We start from the raw sequence: 19,014 nt of genomic DNA on the forward strand, positions 1-19,014 counted from the left end.
TCTAGCTCCCTCATCACCTCCTCCCACGCTCGCCTCCAGGACTTCTCCAGAGCCTCTCCCATCCTCTGGAACTCCCTACCACAGCATGTCGGGTCAGCCCCCACCCTGTCTGCCTTTAGACGATCTTTGAAAACTCACTTATTCAGGGAAGCCTACCCCACCTCCACCTAAGAACTGTACTTGAATCACCTCCACCAGATCATCCCCCGCAGCTATCACCTTTTGTATCCCCTCCCCCTTACATTAGATTGTAAGCTCCACGAGCCGGGTCCTCACATTCCTTCTGTACTAAAATGTATTGTAAGTGTACCGTCTCCCTTATATTGTAAAGCCCTGCGCAAACTGTTGGCGCTATATAAATTCTGTATAATAATATTTTGTTCCCTAACCATATAGCTCATTATTTTTATTTATAGCTGCAAAAAGATATTTAAGAATAATTTTTGAAACTTTACATATTATCTAAATTACATACCACACTTAAGGTTTTGATGCGATCAAAACAATAATAGACCAACTAAATGATAATGAAAATAATCATTTGTTGCAGCCATAAATAAAAGTGCATAAAAGTAAAAAAAAAAAACCCTTTTAGAAGTACAGATAAAGATGCATATATATTTTCACACCTAAAGGATTCCATTAAATTGCTGCTGGCCCCAGAGATTCCAGATATAGGGTACCATCTCTCAATAACCGAAGTGCTCCATCGACTGCTTTTTGACAATTCTTGATTAATCCACTCTGGCATAGCGACACCTGTGAGGGGGAAAAAGGCAATGTCTCAAAACATAATTTGGCAGTATATTTAACATAATAAACTTGCCCTTAAAATAAAACAAATTGTCCATAGATGTTACAATCAACCCCCCCCCCCATTTAATCCAGTTATGCATGTATTGAGACTTAATAAAAAGAAGCCTTACCAGTAGTAAAGCTTGTAATAAACAAAGGGCTATCCCCTATCTACAGTGCTAATATAAAATGAATGGACACAAATCACATTACAAGAATGGTATGCGATTTGAACAGGAAAGCGGTGCGATTCCTGTCCAAATCACAGGTGGTTTCCTGCACCGCTCCTGTGTGAACCCAGACTGAAATCACTATGTCAAGCCTGGGTTCACACAGGAGTGGTGCAGGCAACCGCATACGATTCGATCAGGAATTGCACCACATTCCTGTTCAAATTGCATTCCATTCTTTGCACCCATTTATTTTGTATGGACGCAAATCACATCGCAAAGTATTGACACACCACACACACACACACACACACACACACACACACACACACACACACACACACACACACACACACACACACACACACACACACACACACACACACACACACACACACACGTTACCAAAAGAAATTTCATTGCTACTAAATATTCCACAGTAATTTGTTAGTGGTATTAGAACAAAGTGGAAGCAACCGGGAACAACATCAACTCAGCCACCGAGTGGTACGCCACGCAAATTGATAGAGCGGGGTGAGAACACACTGAAGCGCACAGTGCGCAGCAGTCCCCAGCTCTCAAAAGTCAATAGCTAAAGACCTCCAAACTTCATATGGCCTTCAAATTAGCACAACAGTGCGTAGAGAGCTTCATGGAATGGGTTTCCATGGCCAAGCAGCTTCATCCAAGCCTTACATCACCTTGTACAATGCAAAGCGTCGGATGCAGTGGTGTAAAGAAGGCCGCCACTGGACTCTAGAGCAGTGGAGACGTGTTTTCTGGAGTGACCAATCACGCTTCTCTGTCTGGCAATCCGATGGACGTGTCTGGGTTTGGTTGAATGAGAGGAGAACGGTACTTGCCTGACTGCATTGTGCCAAGTGTAAAGTTTGGTGGAGGGGGTATTATGGTGTGGGGTTGTTTTTCAAGGGTTGGGTTTGGCCCCCTAGTTCCAGTGAAGGGAACTCTTAAGGCATCAGCATCCCAAGACATTTTGGACAATTTCATGTTACCAACTTTGTGGGAAGTTTGAGGATGGCCCCTTCCTGTTCCAACATGACTACACACCAGTGCACAAAGCAAGGTCCATAAAGACATGGAGGAGCGAGTTTGGGGTGGAGGAACTTGACTGGCCTGCACAGAGTACTGACCTCAACCCGATAGAACACCTTTGGGATGAATTAGAGCGGAGACTGCGAGCCAGGCCTCCTCCCCCGACATCAGTGCCTGACCTCACAAATGTGCTTCTGGAAGAATGGTCCAACCTTCCCATAGACACACTCCTAAACCTTGTGGACGGCCTTCCTAGAAGAGTTGAAGCTGTTTAAGCTGCAAAGGGCGGGGCCAACTCAATATTGAACCCTACGGACTAAGACTGGGATGCCAGTAAAGTTCATGTGCATGTAAAGGCAAGCGTCCCAATACTTTTGGCAATATAGTGTATATGTGTACATTCATTATGCATTGTTATTTGTGTGTGATTAACAATAAAATCACACCCACAAAATAACTTTTAAACTGCATTTGCTAATGACATTATACTAGGTTAAAAACCTGTTTTACTGGAAACCAGTTAAATACTGAGCATTTTTTAATTTTACCTGTCAGTATGTTCAGGTCTTCCTAGAACAACTGAGGCAGAAGATGCTCTGCAGATGTTAAATGCAGCCAGGTTAAATTCAAAGGTTCAAACAACACAGCCGGAAGGTGTACCTGGTGAGTGTTTGCGCCCCCTCCACCACAAAGAACCCCCCCCAGGGCACGTGGCCTGGTATGGTTCAAGGGGGGGAATTCGCGCTCGCTCTTCCCCCCCTTCCTTTCCTGTCCTGCCGGGCTGCATGCTCGGATAAGGGTTGGATTTTGGGTGGGGGTTCCCCTTAAAATCCATACCAGACCCAAAGGGCTTGGTATGGATGGAAGGGGGACCCCACGCCGTTTTTTAAAAATAAATTTTTAATTGCTGGCAATTCTTTTACATTCAGCTGTCAGTGGGGAACCCTGCTGACAGCTGCAACATTAACGCATGGTTTTCACTACTAAAATATTGCATGACGTGATAAAATAACTCATGCGGTATTTTAGGAGCTTTTTTTGTGAATTCAAACTTTTTTTTAAAACAATGCTAAGCGGTATCCTACTGCATACTTGGATGCGATAAGATACCACTTAGTGAATTGTGTACCCAGTGAGCCTTTCACCGGACCCCCTACTGACCCCGGGCAATGCCCGAATGGTCAGTCCACTCCTGGTTACATCTAACTGCACTCTATTCCCTGGGAGAGAGGAGTACCTAAAGAAAATTTTGGTCACCTCACTTCTTTAATTGTACTACCCTCCTGTAATTATCTCCATATTTGCAGATTTGGAGTGCTAATAGGCCAGTAACCACACTTGTGGGATAGCACCTAGTAGAGAATGACATAAAAGGGTGCATCTAGGCCATCAACTGGGTTAAATAAAGCAGACTTACCAGGTGACTTTATTCTCTCATCAAAAGAATAAACATGGTGAAGGATGCTGTTCACAATATCTGAGAGATCAGATGAAATTTCTTCACTGCATTCTTTTTCATTCTCCCAAAGAAGAGAACTATCAAGCCTAAAAGATTCATCACTTCTAAATACACTAAGAACTGCCGCAGTTCCTGAAATTGGAGACAGGATCCCGGTATTCAGAGACAAGTCATCCTCTGTGAATATATCCGCAATCTGAAGATAAAAAAATTGCACATCATAAACATTCATGAAAAATACAGAAGCTTTTATTTAACCACTTGCCTACAGGGTACTTATACCCCCTTCCTGCCCAGGCCAGTTTTCAGTGCTGTCGCACTTTGAATGACAATTGCACGGTCAGGCAACACTGTACCCATATGAAATTTTTATCTTTTTTTAGACAAATAGAGCTTTCTTTTGGTGGTATTTAATCACCTCTGGGATTTTTATTTTTTGCTAAACAAACCAAAAACTGAAAATTGTGAAAAAAAAAAAAAAAAAAAACTTTTCTTAGTTATAAAATTTTGTAAATACTGTATGTGATTTTTCTCCTTCACTAATGTGTGCTAATGAGGCTGCAGTGATGGGCACTGATGAGCATTGACAGGCATCACTGATGGACACTGAAAAGCAGCACTCATATATGGCACTGACTAGCAGCACTGATAGGCGGCACTGATAGACGGCAGTAATAGGTGGCATTGATGAGCACTGACAGGTGGCACTGCAGTGCCTTGATGATTAGTGTACATGTCCCCTCTGAGGAATGCCGATTACCGGCTCTCCTCTCCAGCTGGCATTTCCCCATTTACATGCGATCAGCTGTGATTGGACACAGCTGATCACATGACCGAGCCGACATCTTCGTCTCTTTCCGTTGATCGGTGATCCGCTGTGTCCGAAGGACACAGCGCACCACCAATGGCCGCGCATGCGCGGTTATAGTGGGAGGACATCGTATGACGTCCTCCCCGAACGAGATAACCGCCTTGCGCCCGTCATTAGCTTATATGGCGGGCGGAAAACGGTTAAAAGAAAAAATAAAATGTCTAAATATTTAAAGGAAGATCAGGAATTAAACAAAAAACCCAATTATACTCACCTAGTTGGATGCTGCATCTGTTCCCTGTCAGCTCTAAGACCAAGAACTAAGTGATCAAACACCACTGATCTCTCAGCTCTCGATCTTCAGGCTGCAGAGAGCTGGTGATGGTCGGTCTCCAGCTCTCTGCTTATTAGAGCTCTGGGCTGTGGAGAGGGCGAGAGGGGCTGGCTCAGGCTGCCAGCAGATCACTGAGAGGCTAAGCCCGCTGCCAGTCCAGGCTTCTGGGTGGATCCTGTCCAGAGCCTGGACCAGCTCCGCAACATCTCTGTGAAGCCCACTTTCAGCTGAAAACGGGTCACAGGAGTGCAGAACAAACTGCACTCTTGTGATCTATACAAGTACAGCCAAAAAAAAAAGCTTTGCCTATAATCTTCCTTTAATAATGGCAGCTGTTATAAGTCCGCAAAAATATAGTTGCCAGTCTCTGAACTCTGAATACGCAGCTATGGTTAGCCACTAAAGCAGAATTGCAAATAAAAAATATGACCAAGTACTCTAAAACCATAAAACATCAGTATGGTCATTGCACACTGTAGCTTGAAAAAGCGCAGTAGTGTTTTTTGTTTTTTTTACTGAGTTAAAACGTAGCCCATTATTTACAACGTTCCTTTGCACACAGGTACGTAAACAGGCGCCACGTATTCCTCATTAAAATACAATATATAGGGAAATCTGCATTTTTGGTCAGTAATTTACGCCTGAAATTACATCTAAAAAAGCAGATGCTTAAACATCAGGACCATGTGCAGGTGATCCTAACCTCCAGGTACAGTTTGTATTGCTTTGGTCCAACTTGGATTAAAGTAGAACTTGAGAAATGAAAACAGGTAGGATTACGAAGAGTTTTTGTCTCTTCTGCATTATGTACCTGCCTGTTCGCCCCTGTACATGTGCAGCTCAGGGCAAGAATTTCGGCAATGCTGACAGGACTGAACTTCCGCACGTGCACAGGAGATACACGATTTATATTGCTCAAAAAAATTTAAATGACACTTTTTAATCAGAGTATAGCATCAAGTCAATGAAACTTCTGGGATATTGATCTGATCAGTTAATAACAGAGAGGATTAATTAGTTTCAGCTGCTTTGGTATTAATGAAATTAACAGGTGCACTAGATTGGCAACAATGAGACGACCCCCAAAACAGGAATGGTTTTACAGGTGGAGGCCACTGACATTTTTTTCCCTACTCATCTTTTCTGACTGTTTCTCACTAGTTTTGCATTTGGCTAGGGTCAGTGTCACTACTGGTAGCATGAGGCGATACCTGGACCCTACAGAGGTTGCGCAGGCAGTCCAATTCCTCCAGGATGGCACATCAATATGTGCCATTGCCAGAAGGTTTGCTGCGTCTCCCAGCACAGTCTCAAGAGCATGGAGGAGATTCCAGGAGACAGGCAGTTACTCTAGGAGAGCTGGACAGGGCCGTAGAAAGTCCTTAAACCATCAGCAGGACCCGCATCTGCTCCTCTGTGCAAGGAGGAACAGGATGAGCGCTGCCAGAGCCCTACAAAATGACCTCCAGCAGGCCACTGGTGTGAATGTCTCTGACCAAACAATCAGAAATAACTTCATCAGGGTGGTCCGAGGGCCCGATGTCCTCTAGTGGGCCCTGTGCTCACTGCCCGACACCATAAAGCTGGATTGGCATTTGCCATTGAACACCAGAATTGGCTGGTCCTCCACTGGCGCCCTGCTAGTATGAAGCACTGAGAATGAGGGTAACCTGAAGCTTTTTTTTTTTTTTTTTTTTTTTTTAACTCATTGGGCTGGCACTGTATCTACTCGCTCAGCAGATGCACTTCTGCTGAGACTTAAAAAGAGCCCGACACTTTTCTCCTGACGAGCACCAAATTGGTGCATATTACACTGCAAGGTCTCTCCCCTCCATGTTAGTTCCTGGGTGCAGTGCTGGAGACAGGCAGGGAGGTGAGGGGGAGATAAACAGCGCAATGTTAAAAACATTAAAAGTTTAGGTCGCCATAAAGCCCCTACACTTTTAAAAGCCCCAGACATTCCTCAAAGCACCTCAAATTTAAATACGGTTTTGGTTAAAAAAAAAAAAATATTTTTTCTTCATCAGGGCAAATGGATAGGGACCCCCCCACAATTTAGTCCCTTGCACAAGCAGTTTTTTTTTTTTTAAACACTCCTGTGTCATCTCAGCCCAGCCAATGGAAACAGCCAGGGATTTTGATACCCTGGGCATGGAGACCTGGAAGCTATGGAGAACAGGCAAGTATAGTTCTGCTTACTCTATATCTTTTGAACCGCTGCGGAACTCTTTGAATAGCAACCATCATTTAAACAGGAGTAAGAACAATCAAATAATTCATTGTAATAAAAAATGACAGTTATTTTACTTACCAAGAGCAGCCCTTTTGACATAGCAGCAGACAGCAGTTGCTGAAAGAGTAAGCACGGAGTCTGACAACTGTCGGATGAATTTTGAATAATCCAGGTGTCCAATGCAAAACTACCCATTTGACGCCAGTTCCAGTTTTGAATGGTTCCTTTTAAACTTATTTTAATTAAACTCTTGAAGTGTTTCTGATGTACAGAAACAGGTTCCAAAGTAATAGGACATTCACAATTTTCAACTCCACCTACAAAACAAAGCATTTTGTGAAGAAGGGCCCCATGTAAAATATAACCAAGTAGTACTTGATAATTATTGTGCACTGTTGGAGAAGAGAAGGAATAGGATTTGCAAGGAGAGATTATTCCAGGCCTGGACAAACCTGAAAATATAGAAGTCAACCGAAAACCAGCATCAATCTGACGTTATGTAGTTCTCACTCCCTTCCAACAGCCATTCAGTCAAAATAAATCCCCTGGTTCCCCAAAGGCATCCTAACACACACACACATCACATTTTTGTAAATTTGTGATTCTCTTTTCATGTGACAACACTGAAAAAATGACACTTTGCTACAATGTGACGTAGTGAGTGTACAGCTTGCATAACATGTACATTTGCTGTCCCCTCAACATAACTCACCACACCGCCATTAATTTCTAAACCGCTGGCAACAAAAGTCAGTCCACCCCTAAGTGAAAATGTCCAAATTGGGCCCAATTAGCCATTTTCCCTCCCGTGTCATGTGACTCGTGTTACAAGGTCTCATGTGTGAATTGGGAGCAAGTGTTAAATTTGGTGCTATCACTTTCTTTTCTTTTTTTCCAAAAAAGTTTTATTGAAATATGAAAGGCATATAAAGTCATATACAGATATGGATCGCAGTCCGCTCATATACATCTTGCATGTTCTCCCGTAACGCAGACGGGTCCTAAGACATTTGTTTAAAGTGTGGATCATCTTGAGACAAAGTACCACAGTATAATATAATATAAAACAGTAGAAATAATGATTATAGCAGGTGAATTAGATAAGTATGATGGGCACTAATCCACTGTGTAGGGAGTTCTCAGATAACAGGACCGTGAAGCGTAAGGCAGATCACTTTCACTCTCTCATACTGGTCACTGGAAGTTCAACATGGCACCTCATGGCAAAGAACCCAATCACTTCCACCTGACAGCCAACAGATGGCTTGTCAGATACACACACGGGCTGCAGCCAAAGGGAGTGTGTGTAAACCCCAATGTAATGACCTGGCAGTAGAAGGGTTAAGCATTAGTAAAAAAAAAAAAAAAAAAAGCAGCAAGTGGCAAAGCTAATCTGTCCTATTCCCAAGACCGGTCATTTGGTGTTGGACTTAATAAGAGCTCTATATATTAGTTTTTTTAGATGCAATGATCTTGCAAAAGGTCCTGGCTTAGATCCCCGTGTGACCTTGATCAAGCTATTTTGTTTTTTGTTTAATTTTTCCAGTCTGAGACAAAATATTCTGCTTACAGAGCTGAATGAAAACAGAACACACTCCACTAACATCTGACAAAGCTCTGCATTCCTATATACGAAGCCTTTAATATGTGAGAATTAGGGAGCGCTTTTACATGTCACAATATAACCAAGGTTTTCGCCTAACAGGTCTATTAAAAAAAGGGTGGATGAGATCATTTGTCACTTTCCAATTGTTTGATTAGCCGCGTCATAGTTTAAATAAGTTATAGATTAACCCTGCTGCTCACATTGGTTCATTCATGGAGATTCATTAGTCTTGACTTGCCATTCTGATCTCAGGAAATACAAGTATATATAAACAGATACAATATAGAGTTGCCTAGATCAGAAAATTTGTTGCACATCTGCTTAACCCCTTGACGCCGAGCGGCCGCATATTTGCGTGCAATTAAAAAATACATATGTGCTGAGAGCACGCACCCTGCGCGCTCCCAGCACATATGTCCGCTACTCCCGGAAAGGTCCCAAGCTCCACTTTTGATCGGGACCTTTTCCGATCATGTGACCACAGTGATAGCAAATTACGGTGGTCACATGATCCTAAAACCCCACCCTGCCTCCCGGCTTCTGAAACTCTTAAAGGCTGGGAGGCGCAGCCCCAAGGAGGTTAAGTTACTTAAAGGGTATCTAAACCCAAGAACAAAAACTAATAGTAATCTACAAATCTTCATCTACTTGCATATTAAAGTTATACCAGCAAGAATTAGTCTTTATGTAGAAAACTAGGATTTAAATCAAGCCTTACTGACTAGTGATTTAAATCAGTTTGATTTAAATCAAATCCACCCTGGGTGGCCGCATTTCTTTTTAAAGTGTATTTAAACCCTCACCTTGTAAACAGACTCAGTTTAAAAGAGAAATTAAAAAGGCAAAAAACTTTTATGTATAGATATAAAAAAAATAAATAAAACAAAACACCATTATAAATACCATTTTTTTTTCAGCTGCATAAGAGCTGGGGAGGAAAAACAACAGTACACCAATCTTCTCAGTGAATGGCTGTGCGGGAGGGGTATTCTCAGGACAAATTATTGGTGAAGAGCGAGCAGAATTCCCAGAGAACTGCTCTCCTGTCTAGTGTGGTCAGTTTTGAATACAAATGCAGAGGGGCTGCACACAAAGGAAGCAATACGAAGAGAACGGGATACTTTTTCATACACGTACAGAAGGCACATGTCAGGAATAAAACAAAACACGGTGATCAGCAACACAGAAGATCTCAGCCAGGTGACTGGTAGATTGCAGTTTGGCTTGCTGACCCGCCATCCCAGAGCATCAGAGAACAATGCACTCTAGGGAGCAAGAGCCGCATAAGCCGATTCCACCTCTGTAGCGCTGACTTCTGTCCCATGCGTAGTCATACCAACTGCAATCCACCTATTACTCCAAATAGCAGTCTCCAGGGTGGTGCCAGCAGCAGGAAAGTAGAGATAGTCAAGAGAAGCAATACACTGGGCATAATAGTATACGGCTGCTTTCACACTGATGCGCTGCGGTTTACCCACACCGTGGGTGCAGTGCAGTGTCCCTGAAGCTTTTCTGCGGTAGCCATAGACTTGCATTATAACCTGCGAGTTTGGTGCACTGACAGCACACCAAAACTCCTGAATGCACCCCACCTGCAGGACCCTCCGTTCCCACCTGCAGGACCCTCCTTTCATGACCCTCCTTTCCCACCTGCACGACCCTCCTTTCATGACCCTCCTTTCCCACCTGCACGACCCTCCTTTCATGACCCTCCTTTCCCACCTGCACGGCCCTCCTTTCATGACCCTCCTTTCCCACCTGCACGACCCTCCTTTCATGACCCTCCTTTCCCACCTGCACGGCCCTCCTTTCATGGCCCTCCTTTCATGGCCCTCCTTTCATGGCCCTCCTTTCATGGCCCTCCTTTCATGGCCCTCCTTTCATGGCCCTCCTTTCATGGCCCTCCTTTCATGGCCCTCCTTTCATGGCCCTCCTTTCATGGCCCTCCTTTCATGGCCCTCCTTGCCCACCTGCACGGCCCTCCTTGCCCACCTGCACGGCCCTCCTTGCCCACCTGCACGGCCCTCCTTGCCCACCTGCACGGCCCTCCTTGCCCACCTGCACGGCCCTCCTTGCCCACCTGCACGGCCCTCCTTGCCCACCTGCACGGCCCTCCTTGCCCATCTGCTTTTTGAACCACTTTAAGCCCAAAGCTGAATTTTCACAAAGCTAAAGAACAAATAAGCAATATAGTAAAATAAAATAGTCAGAATTTTGAAAGAGAAAAAAAGAAAACTTACCAGCTGCTGTGAAATACAAAGTGCCGTTCTGCTGAGGAAACTGAATGTTCATTTCACAATCATCGCTGATCAGAGAAGTCAGCACAGAATCACTAGGAATCTGTAAAGGCAGTCCGTGAGTGGAAGGCTTCTCCGATACTTGCTGAAATGTAGATTCCAACAAACACTCTGATGGCAAAATTCTACCACCAACCAACTGCATCAGTTCCACCATCTTCCAGTACCCAAAATGATCACAGGAATCCCAAGCCTACAAAATAAAAACATGAATAGACAATGGGCCCTTCACCGTTATATATGAGCAAAAAAAATAAATCAGAAACTATTTTGTAGTTCACCTTCACAGAAAATCTGTAATGCAGAACTTGACAAATTTGCTTTGAATCTAGGAGGCGGCTAAAGTTAGGAGCTAGTTTTGTTTTTCTAGCTTAGTGCGAGTTGTCAGTACCCAGAACAAGGCAACTTTTGGGTGTCAAGCGACACAAGATGCGATTTGCCATGTGACAATCACCACATTTTAGGGGCCATTGAAAATAATGGCACCAGAACCTGCGTTTCTGCGATCACAGCGATTCTGCCACAATCCCAAAATGGCCAGGTGTGAATGGAGCCGCCCCGGTTCACACACATGCCATTCTGGATGCATTTTTAAACTCACAGATTTGCACGACAGGCTAGATATGTGTTTCTATTAACATGGATCACATAGATGCAACCCAGTGAAAGGTCATCTTACAGATTTTCTGTAAGTCTAGGTTCACACCTAGGCAGGTTGCGTTTGATGCGTTTCTGCATGCGTTGTGTAACTTTTTTAAAATTTTTCTTGTTGCTAGGCAGATTTTAAATGCGAAACACATGAAAAACACAATACATGCTTTTCTGCAGCATTTCCATTGAACTATAGAATCAAAAATGCAACATTTTGCATTCAAAAAAGTCCCTGATCCTTTCCAAAAAACGCACCAGGTGAAAACATGGAGATGTGAACCTGTCCCATAGGAAATCATGTTAAATGGTCTGCTGTGCGTTTCTGCAAAATGCTTCGGAAAACGCTTAGGTGTGAACCTGGGGTAAAGGTGAACTTACACTTTAAAGTGCTATGAACCCCTCGCCTACAGGGCACTTATACCCCCTTCCTGCCAAGGCCAATTTTCAGCGCTGTCACACTTTGAATGACATTTGCGCAGACATGCAACACTGTACCCATATGCCATTTTTATCACTTTTCTGAGATAGAGCTTGCGTTTGGTGGTATTTAATCACCTCTGGGTTTTTTATTTTTTACTAAACAAACCAAAAACAACTGAAAATTTTGAAGGAAAAAAAAAAAAGCATTTTTTCTTAGTTTCTGTTCTAAAATTTTGTAAATAAGTGATTTTTCTCCTTCACTGATGTGTGCTAATGAGGCTGCACTGATGGGCACTGATAGGCTGCACTGGGAGACATTAACTGGCATCACTGAAAGGAAGCACTCATAAGTGGCACTGATAGGCGGCACTGAAAGGCAGCTCAGATGGGCACGGATATTCGGCACTGATTGGCACTGGCAGGTGGCACTGATGGGGCTACACGGATCATCTGAATAATGCCGATTACCGGCTCTCCTCTGTCAGCGTGACGGCTCGTGAGGAGAGGAACGTCGATAACTGGTATTTCCTTATTTACATGCGATCAGCTGTGATTGGACACAGCTGATCACATGACCGAGCCGACATCAGCTCTTTCCATTGATCGGTGATCCGCTGTGTCCCAGGGACACAGTGCACTGATCGCCGCACTGCACACGCGGTTAGAGTGGGAGGACATCATGTGACGTCCTCCCAGAACGAGAGAACTGCCTTGCGCCCGTCATGACCTTATATGGCGGGTGGGAGGTGGTTAAAGTAGAAGTGCGACCAAACATGTTTTGGCTATACTCCTCGAGGGTCACAGGAGTAGATTTCCTTTTGTTCTCATGTGACCTGGAGTCAGCTTACAGCGAATTATTGCCTGTTGTCAGCTGATGGAACGAAGCGTACACTGAGTGTCCCCCTACGTACAATGACAGTGGGCAGAGCGTTCCTCCCCCCCCCCCCACGTACACTGACAGTGAGAGGAGGCCCCCCCCCCCCCCCGTACACTGACAGTGAGAGGAGCGCCCCCCCCCCCGTACACTGACAGTGAGAGGAGCCCCCCCCCCACGTACACTGACAGTGAGGAGCGTCCCCCCCCACGTACACTGACAGTGAGGAGCGTCCCCCCCCCACGTACACTGACAGTGAGAGGAGCGCCCGTCCCACGTACACTGACAGTGAGAGGAGCGTCGCCCCCCCCCCCACGTACACTGACAGTGAGAGGAGCCCCCCCACGTACACAGACAGTGAGAGGAGCCCCCCCACGTACACAGACAGTGAGAGGAGCCCCCCCACGTACACAGACAGTGAGAGGAGCCCCCCCACGTACACAGACAGTGAGAGGAGCCCCCCCACGTACACAGACAGTGAGAGGAGCCCCCCCACGTACACTGTCTGTGTACGTGGGGGGGCTCCTCTCACTGTCTGTGTACGTGGGGGGGCTCCTCTCACTGTCTGTGTACGTGGGGGGGCTCCTCTCACTGTCTGTGTACGTGGGGGGGCTCCTCTCACTGTCTGTGTACGTGGGGGGGCTCCTCTCACTGTCTGTGTACGTGGGGGGGCTCCTCTCACTGTCTGTGTACGTGGGGGGGCTCCTCTCACTGTCTGTGTACGTGGGGGGGCTCCTCTCACTGTCTGTGAGAGGAGCCCCCCCACGTACACAGACAGTGAGAGGAGCCCCCCCACGTACACAGACAGTGAGAGGAGCCCCCCCACGTACACAGACAGTGAGAGGAGCCCCCCCACGTACACAGACAGTGAGAGGAGCCCCCCCACGTACACAGACAGTGAGAGGAGCCCCCCCACGTACACAGACAGTGAGAGGAGCCCCCCCACGTACACAGACAGTGAGAGGAGCCCCCCCACGTACACAGACAGTGAGAGGAGCCCCCCACGTACACTGACAGTGAGAGGAGCCCCCCACGTACACTGACAGTGAGAGGAGCCCCCCACGTACACTGACAGTGAGAGGAGCGTCCCCCCCCCCCACGTACACTGACAGTGAGAGGAGCGTCCCCCCCCCCCCACGTACACTGACAGTGAGAGGAGCGCGTCCCCCCCCCCCGACAGTGAGAGGAGCGTCCCCCCCCCCGACAGTGAGAGGAGCGTCCCCCCCCCCCCCGACAGTGAGAGGAGCGTCCCGCGCCCCCCCCGACAGTGAGAGGAGCGCCCCCCCCGAACAGTGAGAGGAGCGTCCCCCCCCCCCCCCGAACAGTGAGAGGAGCGTCCCACCCCCCCGAACAGTGAGAGGAGCGTCCCACCCCCCCGAACAGTGAGAGGAGCGTCCCACCCCCCCGAACAGTGAGAGGAGCGTCCCACCCCCCCGAACAGTGAGAGGAGCGTCCCACCCCCCCCCCCCGACAGTGAGAGGAGCGTCCCCCCCACCCCCGACAGTGAGAGGAGCGTCCCCCCCACCCCCGACAGTGAGAGGAGCGTCCCCCCCACCCCCGACAGTGAGAGGAGCGTCCGTCCCCCCCCCCCCGACAGTGAGAGGAGCGTCCCCCCCCCCCGACAGTGAGAGGAGCGTCCCCCCCCCCCCCGACAGTGAGAGGAGCGTCCCCCCCCCCACGTACACTGACAGTGAGAGGAGCGTCGTCGTCCCCGACAGTGAGAGGAGCGCCCCCCCCCCTTGACAGTGAGAGGAGCGCCCCCCCCCCTTGACAGTGAGAGGAGCGCCCCCCCCCCCCCCCCCCAGTGAGAGGAGCGCCCCCCCCCCCGACAGTGAGAGGAGCGCCCCCCCCCCCCCGACAGTGAGAGGAGCGCCCCCCCCCGACAGTGAGAGGAGCGCCCCCCCCCGACAGTGAGAGGAGCGCCCCCCCCCCCGACAGTGAGAGGAGCGCCCCCCCCCCCCCGACAGTGAGAGGAGCGCCCCCCCCCCCCCGACAGTGAGAGGAGCCCCCCCCGTACACTGACAGTGAGAGGTGCCCCCCCCCCGTACACTGACAGTGAGAGGTGCCCCCCCCCGTACACTGACAGTGAGAGGTGCCCCCCCCCGTACACTGACAGTGAGAGGTGCCGCCCCCCCCCCTGTACACTGACAGTGAGAGGTGCCCCCCCCGTACACTGACAGTGAGAGGAGCGTCCCCCCCCACGTACACTGACAGTGGGAGGAGCGTCCCCCCCCACGTACACTGACAGTGGGAGGTGCCCCCCCCCCCGAACACTGACAGTGAGCGGTGCCCCCCCCCGTACACTGACAGTGAGAGGAGCCCCCCCCCACGTACACTGACAGTGAGAGGTGCCCCCCCCCGTACACTGACAGTGAGAGGAGCGTCCCCCCCCACGTACACTGACAGTGAGAGGAGCGTCGTCCCCCACGTACACTGACAGTGGGAGGTGCCCCCCCCCGAACACTGACAGTGAGAGGTGCCCCCCCCCCGTACACTGACAGTGAGAGGAGCCCCCCCCCGTACACTGACAGTGAGAGGAGCCCCCACGTACACTGACAGTGAGAGGAGCCCCCACGTACACTGACAGTGAGAGGAGCGCCCCCCCCCCCACGTACACTGACAGTGAGAGGAGCGTCCCCCCCCACGTACACTGACAGTGAGAGGAGCGTCCCCCCCCACGTACACTGACAGTGAGAGGAGCGTCGTCCCCCACGTACACTGACAGTGGGAGGTGCCCCCCCCCGAACACTGACAGTGAGAGGTGCCCCCCCCGTACACTGACAGTGAGAGGAGCCCCCCCCCGTACACTGACAGTGAGAGGAGCCCCCACGTACACTGACAGTGAGAGGAGCGCCCCCCCCCCACGTACACTGACAGTGAGAGGAGAGCCCCCCCCCACGTACACTGACAGTGAGAGGAGAGCCCCCCCCCACGTACACTGACAGTGAGAGGAGAGCCCCCCCCCACGTACACTGACAGTGAGAGGAGCGCCCCCCCCCGTACACTGACAGTGAGAGGAGCGCCCCCCCCCCACGTACACTGACAGTGAGAGGAGCGCCCCCCCCCGTACACTGACAGTGAGAGGAGCCCCCCCCCCCGTACACTGACAGTGAGAGGAGCCCCCCCCACGTACACTGACAGTGAGAGGAGCCCCCCCCCACGTACACTGACAGTGAGAGGAGCGTCCCCCACGTACACTGACAGTGAGAGGAGCGTCCCCCCCCCCCGTACACTGACAGTGAGAGGAGCGTCCCCCCCCCCCGTACACTGACAGTGAGAGGAGCGTCCCCCCCCCCCGTACACTGACAGTGAGAGGAGCGTCCCCCCCCCCGTACACTGACAGTGGGAGGAGCGTCCCCCCCCCCCGTACACTGACAGTGGGAGGAGCGTCCCCCCCCCCCGTACACTGACAGTGGGAGGAGCGTCCCCCCCCCCCCGTACACTGACAGTGGGAGGAGCGTCCCCCCCCCCCCGTACACTGACAGTGGGAGGAGCGTCCCCCCCCCCCGTACACTGACAGTGGGAGGAGCGTCCCCCCCCCCCGTACACTGACAGTGGGAGGAGCGTCCCCCCCCACGTACACTGACAGTGGGAGGAGCGTCCCCCCCCACGTACACTGACAGTGGGAGGAGCGTCCCCCCCCACGTACACTGACAGTGGGAGGAGCGTCCCCCCCCACGTACACTGACAGTGGGAGGAGCGTCCCCCCCCACGTACACTGACAGTGGGAGGAGCGTCCCCCCCCACGTACACTGACAGTGGGAGGAGCGTCCCCCCCCACGTACACTGACAGTGGGAGGAGCGTCCCCCCCCACGTACACTGACAGTGGGAGGAGCGTCCCCCCCCACGTACACTGACAGTGGGAGGAGCGTCCCCCCCCACGTACACTGACAGTGGGAGGAGCGTCCCCCCCCACGTACACTGACAGTGGGAGGAGCGTCCCCCCCCCGACAGTGAGAGGAGCGCCCCCCCCCCCGACAGTGAGAGGAGCGCCCCCCCCCCGACAGTGAGAGGAGCGCCCCCCCCCCCGACAGTGAGAGGAGCGCCCCCCCCCCCGACAGTGAGAGGAGCGCCCCCCCCCCCGACAGTGAGAGGAGCGCCCCCCCCCCCCCCGACAGTGAGAGGAGCGCCCCCCCCCCCCGACAGTGAGAGGAGCGCCCCCCCCCCCCCGACAGTGAGAGGAGCGTCCCCCCCCGACAGTGAGAGGAGCGTGTCCCCCCCCCACGTACACTGACAGTGAGAGGAGCGTGTCCCCCCCACGTACACTGACAGTGAGAGGAGCGTGTCCCCCCCACGTACACTGACAGTGGGAGGAGCGTGTCCCCCCCACGTACACTGACAGTGGGAGGAGCGTGTCCCCCCCCCGTACACTGACAGTGGGAGGAGCGTCCCCCCCCGTACACTGACAGTGGGAGGAGCGTCCCCCCCCCGTACACTGACAGTGGGAGGAGCGTCCCCCCCCGTACACTGACAGTGGGAGGAGCGTCCCCCCCCCGTACACTGACAGTGGGAGGAGCGTCCCCCCCCCGTACACTGACAGTGGGAGGAGCGTCCCCCCCCCGTACACTGACAGTGGGAGGAGCGTCCCCCCCCGTACACTGACAGTGGGAGGAGCGTCCCCCCCCCCCCGTACACTGACAGTGGGAGGAGCGTCCCCCCCCACGTACACTGACAGTGGGAGGAGCGTCCCCCCCCACGTACACTGACAGTGGGAGGAGCGTCCCCCCCCACGTACACTGACAGTGGGAGGAGCGTCCCCCCCCACGTACACTGACAGTGGGAGGAGCGTCCCCCCCCACGTACACTGACAGTGGGAGGAGCGTCCCCCCCCACGTACACTGACAGTGGGAGGAGCGTCCCCCCCCACGTACACTGACAGTGGGAGGAGCGTCCCCCCCCACGTACACTGACAGTGGGAGGAGCGTCCCCCCCCACGTACACTGACAGTGGGAGGAGCGTCCCCCCCCACGTACACTGACAGTGGGAGGAGCGTCCCCCCCCACGTACACTGACAGTGGGAGGAGTGTCACCCCACAGAGCCCCTCCCCCATACAGTGGGAGGACTGCCCCCAGTACAGATGCAGAGCCCCTCCCCCACGGTCTCACCTGTGCCCGGTAGGCGGCGTCCATCCAGTAGAGGGTGACCTTGTTTCGTCGGAGGACGTCCTGTACCCCCCGGGGCAGTATTCTCTCCATGATTGGCTGCAGTGCGATGTCCCCTTCGGGGAGGGCGGTGAAGGTGCGGAGTTGGTCCCGGGAGTGCGGAGCGGGGGAGAGGAGGAATACGGCGTTCTTACACCCGGCCGGGGGCTCCGCCTTCATTGGCTCCTCCACATCGACCAGCCTCCCCCGGCGCCCCCTCGCCAGGGCCGGCTTGGCCGGGGAGGAGATGTCTGGTCGGTCCCACTGGAAGTCTGACAGAGTCTCCAGCAGGGCGGTGTGGGTGAGGGCGGCCCGGCAGGTGGCGGATCCCCGGACTCCCCTTCCTCCTCCCTCCCAGCACGCCTCCAGCTCTTCCTCGAACTCATCCCAGCTCCGGGGGCCCAGCTCCCTCAGGTCCGAGCGCCGGGGGGGCCGGCACCGTCCGCCCGAAGAGTTCAAGAAGCGGTAACTCCAGCGGACCTGGCCCAGGCCTACACGGCACGTCAGGTAGTTGAGCAGCCGGAGGGACAGAAGTTTCATCCGGTCCTTCAGAGCCGAGTCCGCGGCGTCCACCAGCAGCACCACATTGTACGAAGACGTCATGGCGGCTCCGGTGCCCCCTCAGCCCCCCTCTACACCGGGTCACCGCACCGCCGCCATCTTTCCCGATCCTCAAGCACTGCGATCAAACCGGCCGCGCCACAACCTAACGCGGATGCTGATTGGCCGAGCGTCATCCTACCCCCCGTACACTGACAGTGAGAGGAGCGTCCCCCCCCCCGTACACCATTGGTCATAGCCGGGAGGGAGTTGAATTGGCGCAGCCAATGGCATGCTGTGTACACATGTGACCAAGGCGCTCCACGTCAAGGGCTGATTAGTCAGAGAAAGGGAAACGCTGATGAGCTCTGCTATTGGCTGCTGCTAACATTTAAACATTTAAAGGGTGACGCTGGAACATATTACAGAGTGTGGGAGAAGATCGATCAGCTTTACCGCGCCAGCCCTCTGCAGGAGATATGATTACCTGTTATTAACGTGATAATCACCGGTAATCATATCTGTTTAGCTGTAAACCGAGCTCCTAGTTCCCCCCCAGCCCGCGCCCCCCCCCCCTCTCCATCACGACCAACAACGCCACCATCAGTCCCACCACACAAGCCAAAGT

At 51.6% G+C, this 19,014-nt stretch overlaps 1 protein-coding gene across 1 annotated transcript; it reads right to left on the bottom strand.

The window, feature by feature from the left end:
* Positions 1-517: 517 nt before the first annotated feature.
* Positions 518-18,535, bottom strand: LOC149456913 (treslin-like). The gene is made up of 5 exons (XM_089684298.1): positions 17,811-18,535; positions 10,702-10,951; positions 6,934-7,172; positions 3,436-3,673; positions 518-759 (listed from the first exon to the last, which is right to left on the bottom strand). Exons 1-5 carry the CDS (start codon positions 18,447-18,449, stop codon positions 518-520), a joined length of 1,608 nt encoding a protein of 535 aa, XP_089540424.1. The 5' UTR covers positions 18,450-18,535.
* Positions 18,536-19,014: the final 479 nt, after the last annotated feature.

Source organism: Staurois parvus, unplaced genomic scaffold (assembly GCF_062004578.1).
Source record: "Staurois parvus isolate SC_StPar_1 unplaced genomic scaffold, SC_StPar_1.0 ptg000342l, whole genome shotgun sequence".
Taxonomy (NCBI): Eukaryota; Metazoa; Chordata; class Amphibia; order Anura; family Ranidae; genus Staurois; species Staurois parvus.

What these genes read in the sequence shown, in the direction of transcription:
- LOC149456913 (XM_089684298.1), bottom strand. Translation starts at nt 18,449, where the DNA reads ATGACGTCTTCGTACAATGTGGTGCTGCTGGTGGACGCCGCGGACTCG. An exon ending in ACGCCGCCTACCGGGCACAG is followed by an intron (nt 10,952 to 17,810) that starts GTGAGACCGTGG and finishes TTTATTTTGTAG; the next exon opens with GCTTGGGATTCCTGTGATCA. An exon ending in TGTCAAAAGGGCTGCTCTTG is followed by an intron (nt 3,674 to 6,933) that starts GTAAGTAAAATA and finishes TTTTATCTTCAG; the next exon opens with ATTGCGGATATATTCACAGA.